This window comes from Acanthochromis polyacanthus, chromosome 22 (genome assembly GCF_021347895.1).
Source record: "Acanthochromis polyacanthus isolate Apoly-LR-REF ecotype Palm Island chromosome 22, KAUST_Apoly_ChrSc, whole genome shotgun sequence".
Taxonomy (NCBI): Eukaryota; Metazoa; Chordata; class Actinopteri; family Pomacentridae; genus Acanthochromis; species Acanthochromis polyacanthus.
In genome coordinates, this window is record NC_067134.1 from 7,958,851 (window position 1) to 7,982,705 (window position 23,855).

Sequence of the window (23,855 nt, forward strand, 5' to 3'; positions counted from 1 at the left end):
GAAAAATACCAAGCATAATGTTCACAGGTGTAAGTTCAAAACTGAGAGCCAAAGACTTGAACCGAGTTTGAACAGACATCCAGAAGCTAACAGGGACAGAAATAAAACAAAAGCATCAGGTCCTCTTCTTCCCCTGACAAACCTGCAGCAGCTTTTTACTATTTTCCAGCTATACAAGGCCTTTTTGTTGCAGTTATTTTATGAAAGATTTCAATTGAAATATTCTTGAATATGAGTCTGTTGAAGTTTTATAAACTGTTTTAAAGTCGTTTTTCCACCAAATTTGAACATTAAACTGGTCCTCCCAAAACAAACAGGGTCTGTGAGGAAAAAGAAAAGCTCCCATGTTTTGTAGATTCCATGTGTATATTATTTTATTCATCTTTCGGCCTGATAACCATTTTTGGCATCTGGTTTGTGGGAGGCAAACCAGATGCTTATTCTTCCCTCCTTTAGACAGTTTAGATTTCCACAGCTTGGGAATAGCAGAGACTAACTGATTCCATCTTAAATTATCTAATAAATTGTTGTATTTTTATTAAAACTAGAATAAGAAATGAAACTTCCAGATGTGTCCAAAAGCTCATTGACAGAAATGATTCCGTTTTGAATGCATTCTTCCCACAGCAACGGTTTCTCTTCAATAGTTAGACTTGAGTTCATCCACAACAACTGTTTGGATTTCTGGAGGAGAATCTGGAGGATGGAACTGGAAATTCAACCATGCCTGGAGGACGTCCTCAGAAAAAGGGCAGAGATCCTCAGAATATTAACATGATCTGTTTTTATTTGATAGAAAGGGAAGAAATGATTTGAGAAAAAGGAAAAACTTGAATACAGTCTCCGGCTAACAAGACATTGTCTGTTGCTGTACATTTTAACGACCCATGAGGCTTTTAAAGAACGATCCATTGCTTGCACATTTTTTAGATTTAATCCTCCATTTTCATAAGAGTTGTATAAGTATTGCCTTTTCATTTTATCTGGCTTGTTATTCCACATAAATTTAAATATTTTTTGCTCAAGATTCTTAAAAAATTGGTTTTGTGTGACGGAAGAATGATCATGAAATAAACAAAGTGAGGAATTACTAAGGTGTTAACTAATGTGACTTTTCCTGGTAGAGTCAGTGAATTCCCTTTCCAAGGCTGTAATATTCTGTCAGCTTTTTGCATCTTTTTTTCATAATTATATTCAACAGTTTCACTGAAGTTTTCTGGAAGATGAACACCCAAAATATCCACTGATCCATTCCACCACTGAACAGGTTTTAGCCCTGAAATTTTAGAAAACTCATTTAAATGTGCAATAAGAGCTTCTAAAGACCTTTGGTTTGGTTGGATGGAAAAGTTGCATCATCTGCAGACATGGTCAACTTCATCTGCTGTCCATTTGGACACAAACCTAAAATATCTTCATTATTTCTTATTCTTAGAGCCAGAATCTCTGTACACATAATAAACAAATAAGGGGACAAAGGACAGCCCTTGTGTTAAAGAAAAGGCGTCTGATAAAAACCGTTATTTATAATTGGGCTGATAGGGTGGTTATAGAGAGCATCAAACCAACGTATAATGTCTTTACCAAAGTTCAAATATGACAGACATGGTGTAATAAATCTCCATTGTACCTTATCAAATGCCTTTTCAAAGTCGCCTATAAATAATCAACCTTTTTCCTGTCGTCTGTCATCAAAGTGTATCGAGCAGCTGTCTTAAGTTGTCACCAATAAATCTTCCCTTAATAAAACCAACCTGATCATTATTTATAATGCTACCAATTATTGTTTAATTCTCAATGCAGTACATTTAGAGAGGATCCGGGTATCACAGCAGAGCAGGGTCAAAGGTTTTTACAAACATTGGATCTTTATCATTCCATCAGGATTTGGTTTTAAAAGTAATGATAGCACTCCTTCTCTTTGGGAATCAGACAGTTTTCCTTGTTGGAATGAAAACTGAAATGATGTCAGCAAAGCTAATTTAATTTCAGATTATTTTTGTAAAACTCAACAGGAATACCATCTCTACCTGGTGACTTCCTGATGAGAATGAACTGATGGCTTCCAACAGTTCCTGCTCTGTTATGGTCCCTCACAGCTGAACTGTTGTGAATTAGAAAGCTTTAGACCGTTGTAATGTGGGAAAAACCGTGCAGTCACTCTATCCAAAGGCTCCAACTCATCATCTTTAGAACAGAAAGACTTGAAGGACTTTGTTTCTTCTTTCAGTACATCTTGTGGATCTGTTACTACGACATTCTCTTTATTCAAACGGATTATATTCTTTTTAACACAGTTTCTCTGATTTAGTCTGAATAAATGACTTGTACACTTTTCTCCCTTCTCCATCCAAACAGCATGTGACCGAGCAATCAGGCCATTCACCGCTCATAATAAAGATTCTACAATTCATCTTGCTTTCTTTTACTTAAAGTCTCAGTTTATAGATCATATTTCCTATCCAGTTCTATCTGCAGCTCATTTATTTCCTCACTTAGATCTCTTTCTTTTTTTAGATCCATGTTTTGTCTGATTGAGTCCATCTTGATTGCATGCCCCCTAAAGGAGCATTTAAAGGCTTCCCAAATATTATTTGGATTCCATGAATTCACATTAAATTCAAGAAAATCTCTGATGAACTTTTTGCTAGAACCAAGGAAAGATTCATGTTGAAAGGAAGAGAAACATGGAACTTCCAGTAGCCCCGGCCCCCTGACATTATGGGGAGATTGTTATTGTAAAGTAACCAAACTGGTGTGCCGCGTTTCATTTGATCCACCAACAGAACCAGTTGCTTATTATTAAGGGAATCTAAATGAAACAGATGTAATAAATAAATAAGCTAGTTCTGACTGGCTGTGTTACCTCTACACCATGTGTATCGTAGTTGGTGTCTGTATGATACCATCTCCACGATGATCTACCAGGTCTAATGAAGCCACCATCTCCTAAAATTACCTCAACCGCATGTGGATGATTATTGCATTTCTGATAACTACTGCACATCCTTCTTCATATCCAAAACTGTATTAAAATCTCCAGTAACAATGATCTGATCTACTTTAATGGACTTTAAACAAGTCCTCAGTTCACTAAAAACTACAGGCTCATCCTCATTAGGGGCGTATACATGACCTAAAATAATGTGTCAGTCATTTATTGTAAACATCCATCACAGTCCATCTACCCTTATTATCTTTATGAAGGGAATGTATCATCCACATTGTTTTTAAACACAATCACAACTCCTCTGCTGTTACTAAGTCCATGACTAAAATATATACCCCCCCATTCAGATTTCCATTTCATTCATTCCAACCTTAGAGTGGGGTTTCTAGCAAACAAAAACTGTGAATGTCATTTTGTCCTTCAACCATGTGAAGATTTCGTTCCTTTTTGAAATATTTGCTAAACCGTTACAATTAAATGCTGAGATTCCACAGTTAGACGATCCATTACTCTTGTCATTTCATAATGATTTAAGTGATGACCCACAGAATAAAAAATGAGTACGGAATACAGCCGTTCCATCCACACACACACACACACACACACACACACACACACACACACACACACACACACACACACACACACACACACATCCCATCAGACACACCCCTAACCATCACAAACCTGTTCATCCAACCCAAACTGACAAAACCTCTAAAAGTCAACCCACAATCCAACAAACCCACCCCCCCATCCTTCTTTCAGCAACTAACCCCCCCCCCATCTATTGTCACTAAAGTACTAAAAGCTAAAGAAATGATCCTAAAACTAGATCAGCTTTCCCAGAACTATTCCACCCCTTAAAAAATAAAATACTGATAATTATTAATATCATCCATAAAAGAAACGTATAGAAACCAAAGGAAACAGACAAAATAAATACAATGAAACAAATACTTCCTTAAAAGAATACTGCTTACTTTTACACACAGGACTTCCAAATGTGGACACGGCGGCGCGTCTATGACGTCATCTCCACGCTGCCGTGTTTACATTGTGTGCATTGAAGCCCAACTGATCTCATGCGCTCGTCTCTGCATTCAACCAATACGTAGTCTGGTCTCTGTACATCTGGACATCAGTGAACAACTTGTCGACCACCAGTCTAGTCTTTGTGTTATTCCTCCTGTTGATAGGCTGTAGAATCCTCCGTCTTTTGACAATTTCCTGAGGGAACTGATCGCCAATGAAGAAGCCGGATCCTTTTAACTGTGGGGCCTTTTCCATGACAGCAACTTTTTGTTGGGTTTTCCTGTTAACCTTGTTTACTCCACAGAGAGTAATTCTAGGTCCTTTTGGCTTCATAAATACTGAAAAATGACGGGCTGTTGTGCCTTTGGGTGCACAAATCGATCAGAGAAGGGATTCCACGTGTTTAGATTTCCCAGTAATAGTGAAAGAATGAAACTGTGAAAATAAAGTCTGGAGAGTGGGATGGAAACCGACTTCATGGTTTTTGTGGCAGGTTAGTCCATGTATGTACTTTCATGTTATGATGTATGGGTGAATGACAGATAGAACAGTTTGATGTGATTTTAGCCAGTTGTGGTTATTTTGACTTTGACCATTTTCATGATGGAGATGTGTTCCTGGTGACTGTTGGATTCCTTTGAAGACGATTACAATCGGAGCTTCCAGGTTTACATCTCCTGTTTTCCTGTCCCGATTGAAAATATGCCTCCAAAACCCCACCCACCGATGAGAGAGATGAAGAGAGATAGTTAAAGAGAGAGAAGGTAAAAAGAAAGAATAATGAAGGAGATGGGGGCACCAAAAGAATATAGCAGAATGCTGAAGCACGGAAACGGAAAGCTGGAGACAGTACAGATGAGCAGCACTTCCTGTTTCAACATAAAAGCACCGTGATTCTTTTATTTCAACAAATCTGCTAAAACGTGATTTTGTGAGACTCAGAATAATCTGCAGAATGAACCAAAATGTGTTTAACAATCGCTAGCTTGTCAGCTTGCTCTAATTATGTTTGTTGTCACTTTATTCACACCCAAACAAAAATAAAGACTACAGCTGATTTAGGGACCTTAGAAGTCCATGAGATATATCTGCAGACATCTTCCTGAAAAGTAAAACAAACTCATGTTTTTTTATGTTCATTCTGATCATAAAGAACTTTGGATCTCACTCTGATCATGTCTTTACAGATTCCATCATCATTTATTGTAGAAACCATCACTTATTAATAAAAATAACTGGATAGCATTAAAGTGTCAACGAAATAACCGTCTGAATTTAACACCAACCACAGCAGGCAGAGAATAGTGCTGTAACCCACAATACATAACAAGGATAAACGTTGTCTGAAGAAGAAAAAGCTGGGATTATCCAACATGGAAAATTAAATTCCACTCATCAACAAATAAGCAGAAAACATGAAGATCAAAGTGTGTTATTAGTCATTTATTGAATAAAAAAGAAAGTTAGAATAGTTTAAAAGCCACAGGCAGAGCAAATAAAAGTGGAGAAAGACGTATTAAAATCATTGATCTTGTTCAGGAAAAATCAACCACTGCAATGAAAATAAAAACTAAGTTAGACATTGATTACAGCACAAGATCTGTTCAAAGAATTTAGAGCATGGAAGGGTTCAAATACAGCACAATGTGAGGAAAAGCTCCTTTAACGGCCAAACACAACATTTATAGAATGAAACAGGCTAAAAATGTAGAATTTACAGAGTTCAATGTAATCTGGATAGTCCTGGTGGGTTTAAATTCTACTGGAATCATATCGATGCTGAAAACATTTTGATCCACAGATAGCTAGGGTTATGGGAGCTTTGATGGAAAAATACAATCTGATAGAATTTGTTGATGAAACCAGAAATTCAGAATCTGATAAAAAAAAAAACTGATGAAAAACATTGAAGCACTTATTTATAGTAAAAATGAAAAATGGATCTATCAATAAGACATAAATGACAGAAGAGCACAGAATACTTTGGAAAGAGTGACACAGATGAAGGAAGTTCTCATTTCATCACTAGAACAGGACTTAAAGACTCACATCAGGATCAAGTGTGGCTGCACAAAAAGCTGATTTTCACTGGACAATAATGTGTGAAAGTCTGTCAGCAGTTTGGAGATTCACTGCTTCCTCTCTCATTTCACACTTTGTGCAGCCTCAAATGCTTTTAGTTCCAGTGAGCGTCAGAGGAACACCACATCCTGATTTTCACTCTCAACATTTGACTGGAAAAAGACGCAAACACCACATTTGGCTCCTGGAAGAATCACAACTTCATCTTTGAAGAGGAACAAGTTTACAAGGAATCATTTAGAAGGATTTGACAAAGAAACACATTTAATCCATGAATGTGAAAACATGTTTGGAGGGGACAGAGTCATGGGAGAGACTCAACCATCTGTTCAACACTGTTTCTGTACCAGGAGGAGACTCTGGAGACGAGACTCAGCACAGAGACACTGAAGAACCAGACCTGGACCAGAACCCAAATCCAGGATAGAAGAGGTTCAGTGAATGTGGTGTTGAAGGTGTGGAGGAGGATCAGAGAGTCAGAGGAGACTCTGTAGAAGGACAGAGTTCCAGCAGGAACGTCCACATAAACTGAAACTCTGTGAGAGACTGAGGAGGACCTGATGAATGTTTGACTGTATTGTGACTGACAGAGTAACCATCATCATTAGAGCAGTACAGACTCCAGGACTGATCATTATATCCAAACCAACAGTCATTACTGCATCCTTTCCTTCTGATTCCTCTGTAACTCACTGATATATAAACCCCTTCTCTCCACTCCACCTCCCAGTAACAGCGACCAGTCAGACCAGTTCCATACAGCAGCTGATGATACCAGTCAAACCTGTCTGGATGATCAGGATACCTCTGATCCTCCTCCACACGTGTCACCTTCCTGTTGTTGTCAGACAGTTTGAGTTTTCCGTTTACTGTGTTTGTGTCGACTGTGAGCTGACAGGAATCTGATGGAGAGAACAAACACAACACAGCTGCAGTTATTGATGGATCATGTGATCAGTATTAAAGCTTTGATGATGACCTCAGAGATGTGACACTTTGAAGATGCTTGAATGTGCTGCTTTGTTTCCATCAATCCATTCAAACACACTTACACTTCCTCAGACCTGGTGTCAACCATGGGACTCCAGCAGGCGTCACCCTGAAAGGAGGAGGACGGTCAGAGCAGCAGAGACTCTTCAGCAGCACACATGGACGTTACATGGCTCTCACACTGTTCCACTGATAAAGGACCAGAGCGTTCATAGAGGTGACATCATTCTCCCAGACTGATACAAACTTCACTGGCGCCATGACTGACTGTACAACTTTAAATCATTTTCTACAATTGTGCAGCAAAACAGAAACTTTTTTCTTTCCTTTTTCCTCTTTTTCAGTGATATCACTCTATGCTAGCCCATTGCCTTAAATCCCTTTGGAACATCTCATTTAATGAACTAGAACATCAGGTTATAGGTGTCGCTGAGCTGCCTTTCCTTTTTGTGTGTGTGCCAGAATATACATAGCTAGAAGCTTAGAAAGCTTTTTGCTTTATTTCTTCTTTTTTATGTCTTTTCACTTGTCTCACTCAATGCTAGGGGACTGAGGAATAATGTAAAGCGTAAAGCTTTATTTTTAATGTTAAACAGCTGAAAACTGATTTGGTTTTTTCCAAGAATCACACTCACTTATTAAAGATGTAAACTTGTGTAAAAATCAGTGGGAAACGACATGTGGTGATGACATGGACAGAACATTCTGCTGGGGGATCTTGTTTAAAGGGGAGTTTTCCTGGAAAATTGATGCACTCTGTGACAGTCAAGCTCATTTGATTTGTTTAATAGTAGACTGGAATGGCAAAGCAATGATTATTGTTCATTTGTACGCTTATAATTCTACATCAGAAAAGGATAAACTTATTCATACATTAGACTGTAAACTTGCAGCTCTAACTCAGACATTCCCTGAGGCTTACTTCATTGTAGGAGGTGATTTTAATGTGCTCATGAATGAGGTGATGATAGATGGCCTCCAGCTAAATGCTCACAGCCAAATGTTCACTTCAACTCTTTCATTGACAAGTATGATTGATGTGATGTATGGAGAGAGAAGTTTCCAAATACTTGGAGGAATAAAAATGGCTCCAGACAGTCTGGCCTGGATTACTGGCTGCTCTCTAAATCACTTTCTAAAGACAATATTCCAATCAATGTCCTACCCCCCCCCCCCCCCATTAACTGACCATAGAGCCATCCTTAGATATTTACATCTCCTTCCAGGAATGGTTGACACCAAGCAATTCTCTGATTGGAAGATGAAGAGCTCTTTATTGAGGCATGACAATGTCAAACATCAACTTAGTACAATTATTCACTTTTATTGGTTAAATGCTCTGAAGGAAGGAAATGATGGAAAAAATTGGAACTCCTTAAATTTGAAATGGGTGGATTTTTAAGAAGATCTGGAAGTGAGTTAGCCAAATGTAGACGCCAAAATGAGGAGAAAGTAATCACAGATATAATGTCCTTGGCTAGCATTGCACCAGAAAATCTCTGACATGATGAAAAATGAAAATGAATTGAACTTCTAAACACTTTAGATGATATATAGAAGGTTAAAGCAGAGGCTGCTTTTGGTAGATCCAGACTGAAGTGGCTTGAACACGGTGAACAAATGACTTCCTGTTTCTTTAAAGTGGAAAAAACTCATGCTAAGTACAATGCCATGTCTCAACTGAACATTGATGGAGTTGTGACTGAAAGTAAGAGCAGTATTTCTGAGTTTTGCTCTCTTTATTAAACAAAGTCTGACAAAGATGCAATGGATAGACTGTTTAATGTGTTGATTTTACAAACTCTATAACGGAGGAAGAGCGGTTGATGTGTGACACCCCTCTCACACAACAACAAGTATTAGATGCAATGATGCAACTTCAGAGTAATAAGTCACCTGGAGTTGATGGATTGTTTCAGAATTCTAGATAGATTTTGCTGAACTTTTGGCCCCATTTCTGTTCAAAGTTTTCTGAAGGTATTAGTAAAGGGACTCTTCCAGCAAGTATGACACAAGGCTGGATGACTTTAATTCCTAAACCAAAAAAGGAGCCTCTCTTCATTGATAACTGGAGACCAGTTTCATTATTGAACAATGACTCTAAAGTTCTTGCTCTTGTTTTTGCTAAAAGATGTAAAAATGCTCTTAACTCTATTATTGATGAGAATCAGTCTGGGTTTATGAGTAACAGGCATATTTTCAATAACATGAGGCTAGTTTTAGACCTCATAGACGATGCTGACCTTATTAGGGATGACAGTTTCATTTTAGTTGGAGACTTTCACAAAGCCTTTGATACAGTTGAACACTCCTTTATGTTTTCTGCTCTTAACAGCTTTGGTTTTGGGCCATACTTTTGCAGTGTGATGAAAACATTCTATGCTGGCGCCAATAGCTCGGTAAAACTGAGTAATGGCACAACTCAGAGATTTTGTTTGGAAAGAGGGCTAAGACAGGGCTGCCCTGTCTCAGTTTACCTCTTCCTGGTTGTTGCTCAAATGTTTTGTCATTTTGTCAAATTCTGTCAGTTGGAAGGCATCTCTATTGCTGCTAGAAGCAGACTTTGAAGTCAGTTGGCTGATGATACAGCCTTGTTTTTAAAGAATGCCCTACAGATAAAGCCTGCAATTAATGCAATCCACATGTTTTCTAAAGCATCAGGTTTGGACTTAAACCTAAATAAGTGTGAGCTATTCGCTCTCTAAAGTTCTGATATAACCTCAATTGATGACATACGAGTAAAGAGTAAGGTTAACTATTTAGGGATTACTGGAACTAAAAATCAGTGAGAGAGATGCCATCTCAACTTTGAGCCAAGGATTAAAAAGGTGCAGAATAAATGGAAGCTTTGGCTACAAAGAGACTTCTCACTTAAAGGTGAACTCTTCTGTCAAAAGCTGAGGGAATTTCCAGACTTGTGTATGCCGCCTCCTCACTGGCACTGGACTGTAAAACTGTCACATTTATTGATAAGATGCTTGTTCATTTTCTGTGGAAAAACCGGACACACTAGATCAGAAAATCTGGAATTCTGAACAACTACAAAAATGGAGGCCTCCACTTTGTTGATTTTTCAATTCTAAACAATGTTCTGAAGATCAAATGGTTCAAATCTTTCTTAAAAATGATGCATCTTTATAGAACTTTATTCCTAAATGTGTATTTCATCAAACTGGAGGACTCCCTTTCTGTTGGTTTGTAGCTACCAAATAAACAAGATTCCCCTAAAATGATCCAGTTTTCACAAACAGGTTTTGTTGTCGTGGAAAACGGCCTACAAGCACAATTTCTCTCCACATGGGTATTATCTCTGGAATAATGGGGATATACTGCATCAAAATAAAAGCATCTTTCTCAATCGCTGCTTTAACAACAAAATGGACTTCGTCTCACAGCTTCTGACCCCTAGTGGCCATTTTATGAATGACACTGAATTCTGTGAAAAGTCTCCATTCCCTTCAACACTTGAAGAGTTTCCAAAGGTCATTAGCTCCATTCCAGCTGCTGTTGTGACTCTGTGCACTGCCTCCTCTCTTGCAGCAGATATACATGTTGTTAATCCATGTGACACTTATTGTGGCTAAATATGCTTTGGGACGGCAAAGAACAGCAACAGAGCTATACGTGCACTGTTCCAAAGAGAAACGACAACAAAAACCTGATGTTATCCATGACTGGAACTCTTTTATTAATAATATCTCTGGTCTCAGGTTTGGCTTTTACCTCACAATTCATGTTGAACAAAGTTAGGGACATTTCTGTTAAAATCTTGCATAAAATCTGTCCATAAAACATTCTATGACTAAGTTCAAACGTGATATAGATGTAAGATGTTCTTTTTGCTCTGAACAGCCAGAAACAGTTCCACATTTTTTATTATTGTAGTTTCAGCAGAAAAATGTGGAAGGAAATTTAAAAATTTTCTTAGAAAAACTAAATCTGCAGATTGATTTGTTCTACAAACATCATTTTTGGAGTTTATGCACAGGATGGATATGAAAAAGACAAGGCCTTTATCATCAATCTCATATTAATATTAGTAAAATTTAACATCATAAAGCAAAATTCAGTAACAAAAGACAAATTATCTTGTCTTCCATAAAGAATCTGAATATTATTTAAAGTCAATAAATAAATATCTGATAACCAGAAAGCAATAAAACTGTTAACATTTGTAAAATATTAATTTGCTATAAATGTTTAAATTTGCTCAGCTGTTTTTTTGTTTGATTTGTGCTTTGTTTTTTTGTGGGGACTTTTTTAGTTTCCTTTCTTTTCTTTCTTCTCTTCCTTTCTTCCTTCAAAGTGATTTTTGTTAAATCTGTCACTGTTTGTTTCAATATCATGTTGATGTTGGATGTTACCTGTGACTTTTGGAAATACATTTTTAAAAAAAGTTCACCCTGCTTCCTGTCTTTGAGCTAAGCTAGGCTAACAGTTTCCTTTCAGTCATGGTGCATAGCTGAGCTAACAGTATTCTTCTGCTTCCACTCTTTTTTGTGAGCTAGGCTGATAGTTTAGTGAGAGTGTCTGTCTGTCTGTACCTCGGAGTGTCTGTCTGTCTGTACCTCGGAGTGTCTGTCTGTCTGTACCTCAGAGTGTCTGTCTGTCTGTCTGTACCTCAGAGTGTCTGTCTGTCTGTCTGTACCTCAGAGTGTCTGTCTGTCTGTACCTCAGAGTGTCTGTCTGTCTGTACCTCAGAGTGTCTGTCTGTCTGTACCTCAGAGTGTCTGTCTGTCTGTACCTCAGAGTGTCTGTCTGTACCTCAGAGTGTCTGTCTGTCTGTACCTGAGAGTTTCCAGTCTACAGTGTGGATCCTCCACTTTAGCTCTCAGCATCTTCTCTCCTGAGTCTCCTGGATGGTTGTAGCTCAGGTCCAGCTCTCTCAGATTTGAGGTCTTCAAGCTCAGAGCTGAGGCCAGAGAAGCACAGCCTTCCTCTGTGACCAGACAGCCTGACAGCCTGCACACACAAAACAACACAAACCTGATGGACAACACTTGGATGGATGTTTCTCTCTCTCTTTTCTTCTTTGTCTTTCAGATACATTTTGCTGCACATTTCATGCGTCTCAAGCAAATCAACAATCTCAACAATGATTAGTGGGATTTAATCATGTCAAAAATAAAACCTGACAAAGTCCTGCACAAGTTCAGTAAAAGCTCATTTGATGAATCCCATCAGCAGAAATGATTGTACTCAGGTTAGCTGTTTATCCACTGATAGAAATCACATCAGTTTCAAAGTGTGAGTCCTGACCTGAGAGCTTCCAGTTTACAGTGTGGACTCTCCAGTCCAGCAGAAAGACTCTCCACTCCTGAATCCTGCAGGTTGTTGTTAGTCAGGTCCAGCTCTGTCACACTGGAGGACTGGGAGCTGAGGACTGAGGACAGAGCTCCACAGCTTCTCTCTGACAGATTACAGCCACTCAGTCTGAAGAGACAAAAAGCACATTATACTGATGAAACAGCAGCAAAATGAAAAAGGATCTTCAGTCTCCAACTACTTACACAACTTTCTTGGAGGCTTTGACCACTGGCAGCAGCCTCAGAAGAACCTCCTCTGAAGCAGAGTATTTCTTCAGGTCAAACACGTCCAGATGTTCTCCTGATGACAGTAAGATGAAGCCCAGAGCTGACCACTGAGCAGGAGACAGTTTATCTGTGGACAGACGTCCTGATCTCAGGGACTGTTGGATCTCCTCCACCAGAGAAACATCCTTCAGTTCATTCAGACAGTGGAACAGATTGATGCTTCTCTCTGCAGACACATTCTCACTGATCTTCTTCTTGATGTACTCCACTGTTTTCTGATTGGTCTGTGAGCTACTTCCTGTCTGTGTCAGCAGGCCTCGTAGGAGATTCTGATTGGTCGGCAGTGACAGACCCAGGAGGAAGCGCAGGAACAAGTCCAGGTGTCCGTTTGGACTCTGTAAGGCCTCGTCCACAGCTCTCTGATAGAAACCTGTTGGATGAGGTTTGTTGGAGGTTGTTTGTTGTTTTTCTTCCAACAGGTTGATTTCAGAGTCGATGAAGGTCAGATGGACATAAAGAGCAGCAAGAAACTCCTGAACGCTCAGATGGACGAAGCAGAACACCTTGTCCTGGTACAGTCCTCTCTCCTCTTTAAAGATCTGCGTGAACACTCCTGAGTACACTGAGGCTGCTTCCACATCGATGCCACACTCTGTCAGGTCGGACTCATAGAAGATCAGGTTTCCTCTCTGCAGCTGATCAAAAGCCAGTTTTCCCAGAGACTCAATCATCCTCCTGCTGTCTGGACTCCAGTGTGGATCTGTCTCAGCTCCTCCATCATACTTGACCTTCTTGACTTTGGCCTGAACCACCAGGTGGTGGATGAACATCTCAGTCAGGGTTCTGGGCAGATCTCCTCCCTCTCTGCTTCTTAGCAGCTCCTCCAGAACTGTAGCAGTGATCCAGCAGAACACTGGGATGTGGCACATGATGTGGAGGCTTCGTGACTTCTTCATGTGGGAGATGATGCTGCTGGCCTGCTCCTCATCTCTGACTCTCTTCCTGAAGTACTCCTCCTTCTGTGGGTCGGTGAATCCTCTGACCTCCGTCACCATGTCCACACAGTCAGGAGGGATCTGATTGGCTGCTGCAGGTCGTGTGGTTATCCAGAGGCGAGCAGAGGGAAGCAGATTCCCCCTGATCAGGTTTGTCAGCAGCACATCCACTGAGGTGGACTCTCTAACATCAGTCAGGACCTCGTTGTTGTGGAAGTCCAGAGGAAGGCGACACTCATCCAGACCATCAAAGATCAACACAACCTGGAAGTATTCAAAGCTGCAGATTCCTGCTGCTTTGGTTTCACTGAAGAAGTGATGAACAAGTTCCATCAAGCTGAACTTCTTCTCTTTCACCACATTCAGCTCTCTGAAAGTCAATGGAAACATGAAGTGGATGTCCTGGTTGCTTTTGTCTTCAGCCCAGTCCAGAGTCACCTTCTGTGTTAACACTGTTTTCCCGATGCCAGCCACTCCCTTTGTCATCACTGTTCTGATTGGTCCATCTCTTCCAGGTGAGCCTCTAAAGATGTCTTCTGCTCTGATGCTTCTTTCTGCTCTGTCTGCTTTCCTGGATGCTGCTTCAATCTGTCTGACCTCATGTTCATCATTGACCTCTGCAGTCCCTCCCTCTGTGATGTACAGCTCTGTGTAGATCTCATTCAGGAGGGTCTTCTGTCCTGCTTTAGCGATGCCCTCAAACACTCTCTGGAACTTCTTCTTCAGACCACATTTAAGTTCACGTCCACAAACTCCAGCAGCAAGTTCTGAATGAAAACACAAGAAAGAAAGAGTGAAGTAGAAGTAACCTGGATATTAAAGCACCAAAATAGCAATAAAGTGAAGGTGACAGTTTGTCCCCTAAAGACTGATTGTGTGAAGATATTCTGAGACTTTAGTAAATGTTCTGTTGATCAGCAGCTTCAGTCTTTACACAAATCCTCTTACTGCTCTGCAGACAGTCAGCCAGCTTCTCCTGCTTCATCCTCCTCAGGAACAACACTGTGATCTGCTCAAACATCTCTCTGCTGCTCCTCTCATCTTCATCATCACCCTCCAACTCCTCCTCATCCTCTCTCTGACTCTCTGAGCATTCTGGGTAATCTGGACTCACAAGCTTCTGCATCTTCTTCAGCTCCTTCTTCACAAAAGTCACCATGTTGTCCTCCAGCAGCTGGAACAGAGAAATGTGTCAATGAGTCCATCAGAGTCAAATCATGGAGCCAAACATCAGATCCATGTTGGACACACTGACAGTCCACTGGTCTACAAAGAGCAGCATGGAGACGCCTGAACACAACAGATGGAGAACAACTTGTTGTCCATGAACTCACCATGAATATGGAGTCCAGGTGATGCTGCTGGACAGACTGAGCTCTGGGAACCTCTGAGTTCTGCTGCTCCACTCTGTGGATCAACATCAACAGTTAACTCTCACTTTATCACACAGAGACATCTACAGGGCTTAAAGTGAAAAATAATCCTCAGCCTGAACTTTTTTGCTTTTGGGTCAGGATACAATCGAGCTCACTAGAAAGAAATTCAGCTGTGTGCCTTCACAAAGTCAGACTACAGATTATAGAACACCAAAAAGGTCAGTAGGTGGAGGTAGTACTCCATCTGACTACAACATGGTGCAAATATGTTTAGCAACTAATCAGTAAAAGACATGGAAAAGGACATTGATTCCCCTTTAAAGCATCATTTGCACTATTTATTCTGAAATACAACCATGTAAACAGTTAATTACCATTAATTTTTTTTAATAATTTTTGTGGTCTTTTGTTGTCTTTATTTGATAGTCAGAGTGGAGAGGCAGACAGGAAAGCAGGGACCAGAATGAGGGGAAGACATGCAGTAAAGAGCTGGAATCCAACCCAGGACGCTGTGTTGAGCTGTCTGGATGCACCGTTTATTTGAACTCCACCAAGGAACACGGCAGAGTTACTGTGACGATCGTACGTTTGTCCTGCCGTCTATTTGTCTGTGTGCAAGTTTACTCAAAAAAAGTGGACCAAAGGATTTGGATGAACTTTTCAGAGAAGCTCAGAAATGGCTCAAGGACCAAGTGATCAGATTTTAGCAGTGATGCCGCTTATAGTCTGGATCCATGAATTTGTTAGAGTTCTGTATCACTGCCAGATAGCACCACAGCGTCACTGTAACCATGACAACAACAGACTCACCTGCAGCTGGATCTCAACGTCTCTCTAAGACCCGCCCCCACTCTACTTCCATTGGCTAGTGATTTTAGTTTGGTTGAGAGCAAAAGCTGCGTTCCTCTCATTCCATTGGTTGTTATGTGAAATACTGCTGCTGCATCTTCACTGTCCAATAAATATGAGCAGATGTGTGTGTATACAGGTGTGTCTGTGTGTATGTGTATATTTATATACAGATATTTAAATATAGATATTTATGTATATTATATACAAATAGTCTTCTTACATGGATACATTGATTTTTTTTTAGAATAAGTTTTGCTTTGTTTTTTATCAGTCTGACGGTGAAGCTTTTTGCATCGTGATGTCAGTCATAATGTGCACCAACTACTGTATGTTCTGGTTAATTATTCTGTTCTATTCGAGACAAAGTCAATTAGTAGCATAGTCCTTGGTCTGAACATCTTACCCCTCTGCAGCAGGACCTGGTTCTCCTTTAAAATCAATAGGAAGAACCTTAGACCAGTCACTCTTGAAGGACACACAGCTGGATGCAGGTCCAGGTCCAGGTCCAGATCCTGGTGGATTTCTGTCAATAATGATGCAGCAGTGATGTGATGCTGAGCTCTGACATGCAGCAGAGTCCAGTAGGCTAATGTACAGACTAATATGCAGGCTAACATGCATGCTAACACGAAAGCTAACATGCATGCTAACATACAGGCTAGCATACAGGCTATCAAGGTTTATCTGATCACAGAACTTGAGTTTTTTCCAGTAAAACTATTTCTTGATATTTTAGTGAACTCAGAGTTCTTGCTGTGATCCACCTGGTTCTGTTTTTAATGTCTCTGTGGATGATGTTCATGTTATTAGCATCACTTCTTCTAAACATTTGTTCTGTTTGATGAGGAGCCAATCTGCTATCAAACTAGCAGCTCTGACACCTTGTTCTGAACATCTTACCCCTCTGCAGCAGGACCTGGTTCTCCTTTAAAGTCAATAGGATAATCCTTAGACCAGTCACTCTTGAAGGACACACAGCTGGATGCAGGTCCAGGTCCAGGTCCAGGTCCAGGTCCAGGTGGATTCCTGTCAGTAATGATGCAGCAGTGATGTGATGCTGAGCTCTGACATGCAGCAGAGTCCTGGACAGTTAGAAATGGTGCTCTCACCTCTGAGCTTTGCTCTGGTTCTCCTGTTCCCCACACAGAGAGCTTTTAGAGGGAGGGACTCCCTCCTCTCTGTCCTCACACTCATCCATGATGCTCAACTCACAGCAGCTCACACACACTTTCTACCTTCACCTGCACAGGAAACAAACATCATTCATCCACTCAGATCCTCCTGGAGAAGATCAGCTGCTGCACTTCTACTATCAGTCCAGCAGATGGAGTCATGGAGCTGCAGAGACTCACCCACAAAGCCAAAGTCAGAAAGACAAAACAACAAAGAAACATCAGCAGCTCATCAAACTGACTCAAGTCCATCAATAATCTCATAGAAATATTGACTGATTTCAGTCAATCAATAAGCTAATAATCATATTGATCCATGTTTAAACAGCAGTCATCCACAGTTTGTGCTGAAATAAGAAGTGAACATGTAGAAACATGACAGAGCAGAAACAAACAGCAACATTACTGAAGTTAAAGCAGCAAACAAAGCAAACTTACACTTTATTTAAAGCGCTGAAGAAGAAGAAGAAAGTTTCCAGTCCACTCCTGGACGCTCAGACATGTGATCTGTTTCCTGGAACCAGTCAGGACTCCACCTATGAGGAAGCAGCAGGCAGACTTTCACAATAAGAGCACATTTTACAGACTGATTCCATCATACTTTATGTCCTATCTGACATGCTTCAGCTTCATTGTATTCCAGAGTGTATAAGAGGACACTTTATGTCATCAGCAGCACTGCACATCCAAAAGTCTAGAGTGGTTTCCTGCTGACATTCAAGCCGTAGCACAATTCAGAAGCTGTCAGCTCTCACATAACGCCTAAAACTCAAGAATTATGTGAAGCCACAAAGGCAGCCATCGTGAGTAAGAGACAGGTAGAGAAAAAACTGAAGATCTCCAAGACCGCCATTCATTACACCAAGAAAAAACAAGCCCAACGTGGTTCTACCAAACTGCTAGCTGGTCAGGAAACGTCTCTCTACCATCAGATGACCGTCACTCATCCGTTCCTGTGTCAGGAATCATCCTCAGACCTCCAGGGACCTTACAATGAGTGGACACTGTGGAGAAATGGGACTTGACAGTTGATGATTGGACTAAGGCTCTCTTCAGTGATGACTCCAATTTTCAATTGATGTCCACTCCAGACAACTTACTGGTTAGGAGGAAGCCTGGAGAGGCTACAAACCAGACTGTCTGCCCCTACAGTAAAACATGGGGGTGGATCAGAGCTCATCTGGGGTAGTTTCAGTCTGGATGGAACAGGGCAAATGAACCAGGTCATGTACAGGACTATTCTTGCCAACAGTCTTCTTCCATCAGCTCAAAAACTCTTTCCTGCTTCCAATGACTGGATTTTCCAACAAGACAAGGTCAGTTAAAGCCTGGATGGAGAACCAGAACATTGGAACCACGCCTTGGCTGCTCAATCACCAGATCTAAATCCAACTGAAAACATGTAGAAAATCATCAAACACTAAATGGAGAACCACAAGCCCAAAAGCAAAGCAGAATAGTTAGAATTAGTGCAACAGGAATGGGCTGCTGTGATCAGAAGCTGGTGTAGAGCATGAAGAGACATCAGAAACAATGGTTATGGATCAGTACTAACTCCTGGTGGATCATGAGACTAAAACAGACAGAAAAGAAAACATGGAATCCTAAAAGCTGTTTTTGGCAGAACAATGTCATAGATACTGATGGAAGAACTTATTATCAAGAAAACCATGGAAATGTCTGATATCAGCTCTGAAATTATACTCTTATGAGCTAGTTTTGTTATAATCATTATATTTGTCCAAACAAATGGCATTCAGTTGTACCAGGCATTAAAATGAACAAGAAATTGAAAAAAACCAGGGTGGTCTAATAATTTTATTCATAGAAATACACTCACTAGAACTTTATGAACACACTATATCAGCCTGGAATGGAGATTTTTCACCTTTTTCCATTTTTAAGGACAAATAATTATACATTACTGGATTTTGTAGATGATTTAAAGTGTCTTTAGACATTATTTTAGTCATCTTGTTCAAGTTTGAGGTCATTTTGGACTAATTTAGGACGACTGGAAGTGATTTTGGACTTATTTTGGGTCATTAAAGTCATTTTGGAGATGTTTGAAGTCAAATTTCTAAAAACTTGAACCTTGCCTGGTCAAATTTTGACACATCAGATTCTACTGATGTTAGAACCTCAGCAGTTGGAGAAATGTGGACCAAAGACTGGATTTTAGTAGAAACAAGGATCCATCCATCTATATACACTTACAGGAACTTTATGGAGACACTAGACCACCTTTGACTGGACATGTTGCACATTTTTATGTTTTCAAGGTCCAATATATACTTAATATTGTCATTTTAAACTATTTCAATGATTTTGGCCAAGTATCAAGTGATTTTGAGTCATTCTGAAGAGGGTCTTAACTTATTAAGGATATTTGTGGGTATATTGGGCATGTTTTTTCCATTTTTAAGGGCCAATAGTTATTCAATATTGTGATTTTGGACAGTGTTAGGTAACTTGGGACAGTTTGTACCCATTGTTCAACAAATTATTTTTCATTTTGCACAGGTTTGAAGTCATCTTAGACAAATTTTGAGTAATTCTGGACACGTTTCTAATCAAAACATCTAAAGACTGGAGCCTTGTCTGGTCAAACCTTAATCCATCAGGTTCTACTGATGTTAGAGCCTCAGAAGTTGGAGAAATGACCAAAACTTTTGTAGAAACATGGTTCCATCCACAGATATACACTTACAGGAACTTTATGGAGTCACTCGACCAACCTGGATTGGAGACTGTCCACATCTTTCCATTGTAAGGGGCCAATAGTTTTTTTATTATTGTCATTTTGGAGAATTTAGAGCAATTGTAGACAAGTTTACAGTAATTTTGAACAATTTAAAGTAATTTTTGACAAGTTGAAGGTAATTTCCAGCAACTCTGAGGTCATTTTGGACTAACTTTTAGTCATTCTAGACAGATTTTAAGTAATTTTGGACTAACTTTGAGTAATTTTGGGCAGATTTCAAGTCAAAATTCTGAAGTTTTCTTCCCATACTTTCCACACATCAGATTCTACTGATGTTAGAGCCTCTAAAGTTGGTGAAATGTCGACCAAAGACTGTGTTTTAGTAGAAATACGGATCCATCCATATTCTCTACATCCTCCATCTAGAATTCGGCAATTTCTTCCATTTTCAATGATCAATAATCATTCATTGTTGTCCATTCTGAGTCATTTAAAACAAATTATTCCTCATTTTAGATAAACTGTCTTATTTTTAACAGGTTTTGAAATGACTTTGGACAAGATTCATAACGTCTGAAAGATTTTAAGTTATTTCTTTGACATTATTTCCTTTTTTACAAATTTTGGTACATTTTTAAAATATTTTAAGACGCTGAGGTCAGTTTTGAATTATTCTTGACAGGCTTCTAGTAAAAATACCGAGAAACAACAATCCAGACTGGAGTAAAAAACAAAATGTGAGTGTGCTGTTGTTGTCTTGTGTTTTAGGGATGATAATAAACATCTGAAACTATGAGTCAGGTACAACTAACCTTTTGAATGAAGGGAAAACACCTTCCAGAAGCACAAACAGAAATCCAGATTGGTCTCCCTGGATGTAGAATCAGATGTTGTTGCTCGGTGCATCCAGCGGGTGGCGCTCTGCCTCCACAGATGTCACTATAATGATCAGACTGGGGCTGATCCACATCTTTCACCGTTTTCTGACATTTAAGAGACAAACAGCTGAAGATAATCCACTATGAACCATGTTGTTTGCACCATACTTTACTCACCTAACTGTCCTTTGTGTTACTTTTCTATTTAACCGGTCGGTAAAATGACAAATAAAAGGGTTCAGTTTTGATCGAACCAAAAGTCAAAGCTGCAGAATCACTTTTTCTCAACAGAAATCATAAAATGAGTCCATTTGGTTGAATTCTGCTCATTACTGACGACCATTCAGACCTCGGTTTGAAGGATTTGTTCATGAAAACAGTCTAAACTCTGATTGTTGCTTCTTAAATGTGAATATTTTCTGGTTTCTGTCCTCTTCTGTGAACGTCTTTTTCTCACCATCTTGTGTCTTTTTGCTACTTTTGTTTGTTTTCTGTGTTTTTGTGGTCGTTTAAAATCTGCATACATTCTTTTTCCTCAGCGTGAATCCTGTCTCCAGATGATCCTGGTTTCTTCTTTTATCGTCTCTAATAGTTCTGACCAACCACCTACCAACAGGATATGAGCCTGAAAGTTTACCCAGAATGCAAAGTTTTCTCCCACCACAAATCCTCGCACTCCCACCTCTCCCATTCTGGGTAATTTTGTGTCTCATTTCTTGTTGTTTTGAATCCAACTGTGCATCTACAAATGTTTTGCAGTGTTTTTCGTGTTAATTTTAGCCATATTTTGATCCTTTTCTATGTCATATTGTGAATTTTCTGGCATTTTAGTTTTACATTTTGACACCACATGCTGTTTTTTTATGTTTGTTTGTTTGTTTTTTTGTCATTTTGTGGATGTTAGTTTCGCTTTTTGCGTCACACCGGCATCATTTCAAGAGTTTTGCTGTCTTTTCCTTGGTCATTTTGTGTCCCGATTTTTGTTGTTTTAAGTCAAACTGTGAACTTTTCTAATCTGCGTGTTAGATTTTATTAAAATTTTGTGCCTCATTGCTTTTTCATCTCTTTCTGTTGGTTCTGCATCACATTTATATTGTTTCATGCTTTGAGATGTTGTGCATCACTTAGCATGGTAATGTGAGGAGTTCCTCAGGGCTGCATCCTGGAGCCTCTGTCATTTAAAATGTACATTTATTATTTTTCTTATTATTATTAGACATTTTAAAGGTTCCTGCTTCGAGGTCATAGGGGGAAGGACTGAATCTCCGTGCTTCACTGTCAGGACGATGCATTCACTGGGGTAGTTTGGCATTTTTTTGTGGTCACTTTGCTTCTTTTTACATTTGTTTTGTGTGTTTCAGTGCTCTTTCTATTTCTCTTTGCTGTAGTTTTACATCTTTGTGGTCATTTTACTCATCTTTATGCTTGTTTTATGTCTCTTTGTTGTAGTGTTCAAACTCTCTGTGGTCAGTTTGCTTGTGTTTATCCTCATTTTGGGTATTTTATCATTGTTTTATCTTCAATTGAGAGTTTTGTGTCTTTTTGTGGTTGTGTTTTCCTGTTTGTGTGGTCGCCTCATTAACACCTTTTGCTCATGTTTCCACCTTTGTGCTCCACTGTCAGGATGATGCATCCACTGTGGTAGTTTGGCATCTTTTTAGCATTATTTAGCATCTTTTAACACGTATTTTGTGTCTTTTAGGGGTAGTTTGGCATCTTTTGGTGGTCACTATGCTTTTTTTTACATTTGTTTTGTGTGTTTCAGTGGTCTTTCTATGCCTCTTTGTCATAGTATTACATCTTTTGTGGTCATTTTGCGTCTTTTAGTACCCGTTTTATGTCTCTTTGTGGTGGTTTTAAAAAAGTTTGTGGTTGGTTTGCTCCTTTTTATGCTTGTTTTGTGTATTTTTTAATTGCTTTGTCTCTAAGTGATAGTTTTGTGTCTATTTGTGGTAGTCTTTTCCAAAAGAAAACATGAAAGTTTACTCAGAATGCACTATTTAAAGTTCCCACCACATATCATCAGTATGTGCTTCGCTGTCAGGACTTTGCATCCACTGGGATTGTCGCTGTCAGAAGAGATAAACAGACACAAAAACGACAGGCTCAGAAATGATGGAAAATGTCCGTTAAAAAGTGATAAATCAGTCCTGAAATGTGTATTTCCTGCTATACCTGAACGCAACCACCTGCACCGGAAACTACACAGAAAAACTACAAAACGAGCCGCCGTTACCGGGGAAACGGGTAAACATGGCTGCCAGTCTGACCTCGGTGAGCGATAAGATTTAACGAAGCCACTAATTAACCTGTATGTCATTTCTACACACACAAACACGGCCAGAAGGAATGTGTGTGTGTGTGTTTTGTTGTTGTGTGTCCTCGGGGACGTCCTTTGGGTGGAAGTGGGTCAGTCGCTTGGCAGGACAGCGACTCATTAGCATCGACTGTAAACACACACACACACACACACACACACACACACACACACACACACACACACACACACACACACACACACACACATACATCTTCTTTGTTTCTTCATCAGGTGATCAAACCCAAAGTGCTTCATGGTCAGTGAACGCATCACCATTAAACCTCCATCAGGCCTCAGTTGTTCTGTTTGGGGTCATTTTGGATCACAGTTTGTTGTTTCACATGTTTTTTACTGCTGGTTAATGTCTCGTTCTGTTCATTTTATTTCACATCTTGTTGGTTTCATGTGGCATTTTGGTCATATTATGTCTGTTTTTGTTGATTCTACGCCTTACATCATTGTAGGTCTCATTTAGCTGATTTTCTGTCTAATTTTGGTCATTCTTTCTCACATTTTGTTGATTTTATGTGACATTTTGGTTTGGTTTTTATAATCTTATTTTGGTTATTCTATGGCTCATTTAGTTGATATTGTGTCAGCTTTTTTAAAATTTTGATGTCATTTTGGTGCTTTTAGGTTCAATTTCTCATTTTGCTGATTTTATGTCTCATCTTTTTTTATTTTATTTTATGTCTGGTTTTGTTGGTTTTATGTCTCATTTTCCTGATTTTTTTTGTCCCATTTTCTTGATTTTATGTGTTTTTGGTCATTTTATGTCTCATTTTCTTGTCATTATGTCTCATTTTCTTGACTTGTGTCAGGTTTTGCTTATTTCACTCTTTGTTACTGTTTTGCCTTTCTTTCCAGATTTCTTTTGTGTCATTGTTTGGATATTTTGTAATATTTTTGTCATTTTGTGTCACTATTTGTTGCCGTTGTGTGTCCCTCTGAGGGTTTTTGCATCCAT

General features: G+C 39.4%; 1 protein-coding gene across 1 annotated transcript; it reads right to left on the minus strand.

Moving 5' to 3' along the window:
- Nucleotides 1-6,424: 6,424 nt before the first annotated feature.
- Nucleotides 6,425-17,418, minus strand: LOC127531755 (NLR family CARD domain-containing protein 3-like). Its single transcript, XM_051941656.1, is given in 12 exon segments — nucleotides 6,425-6,493; nucleotides 6,495-6,619; nucleotides 6,622-6,969; nucleotides 7,120-7,166; nucleotides 11,846-12,019; nucleotides 12,317-12,490; nucleotides 12,568-14,353; nucleotides 14,535-14,760; nucleotides 14,921-14,993; nucleotides 16,218-16,337; nucleotides 16,715-16,840; nucleotides 16,924-17,418. Coding segments are annotated over 12 exon segments (3,342 nt in total). The 5' UTR covers nucleotides 17,013-17,418; the 3' UTR covers nucleotides 6,425-6,439.
- Between the last annotated feature and the right edge of the window lie 6,437 nt (nucleotides 17,419-23,855).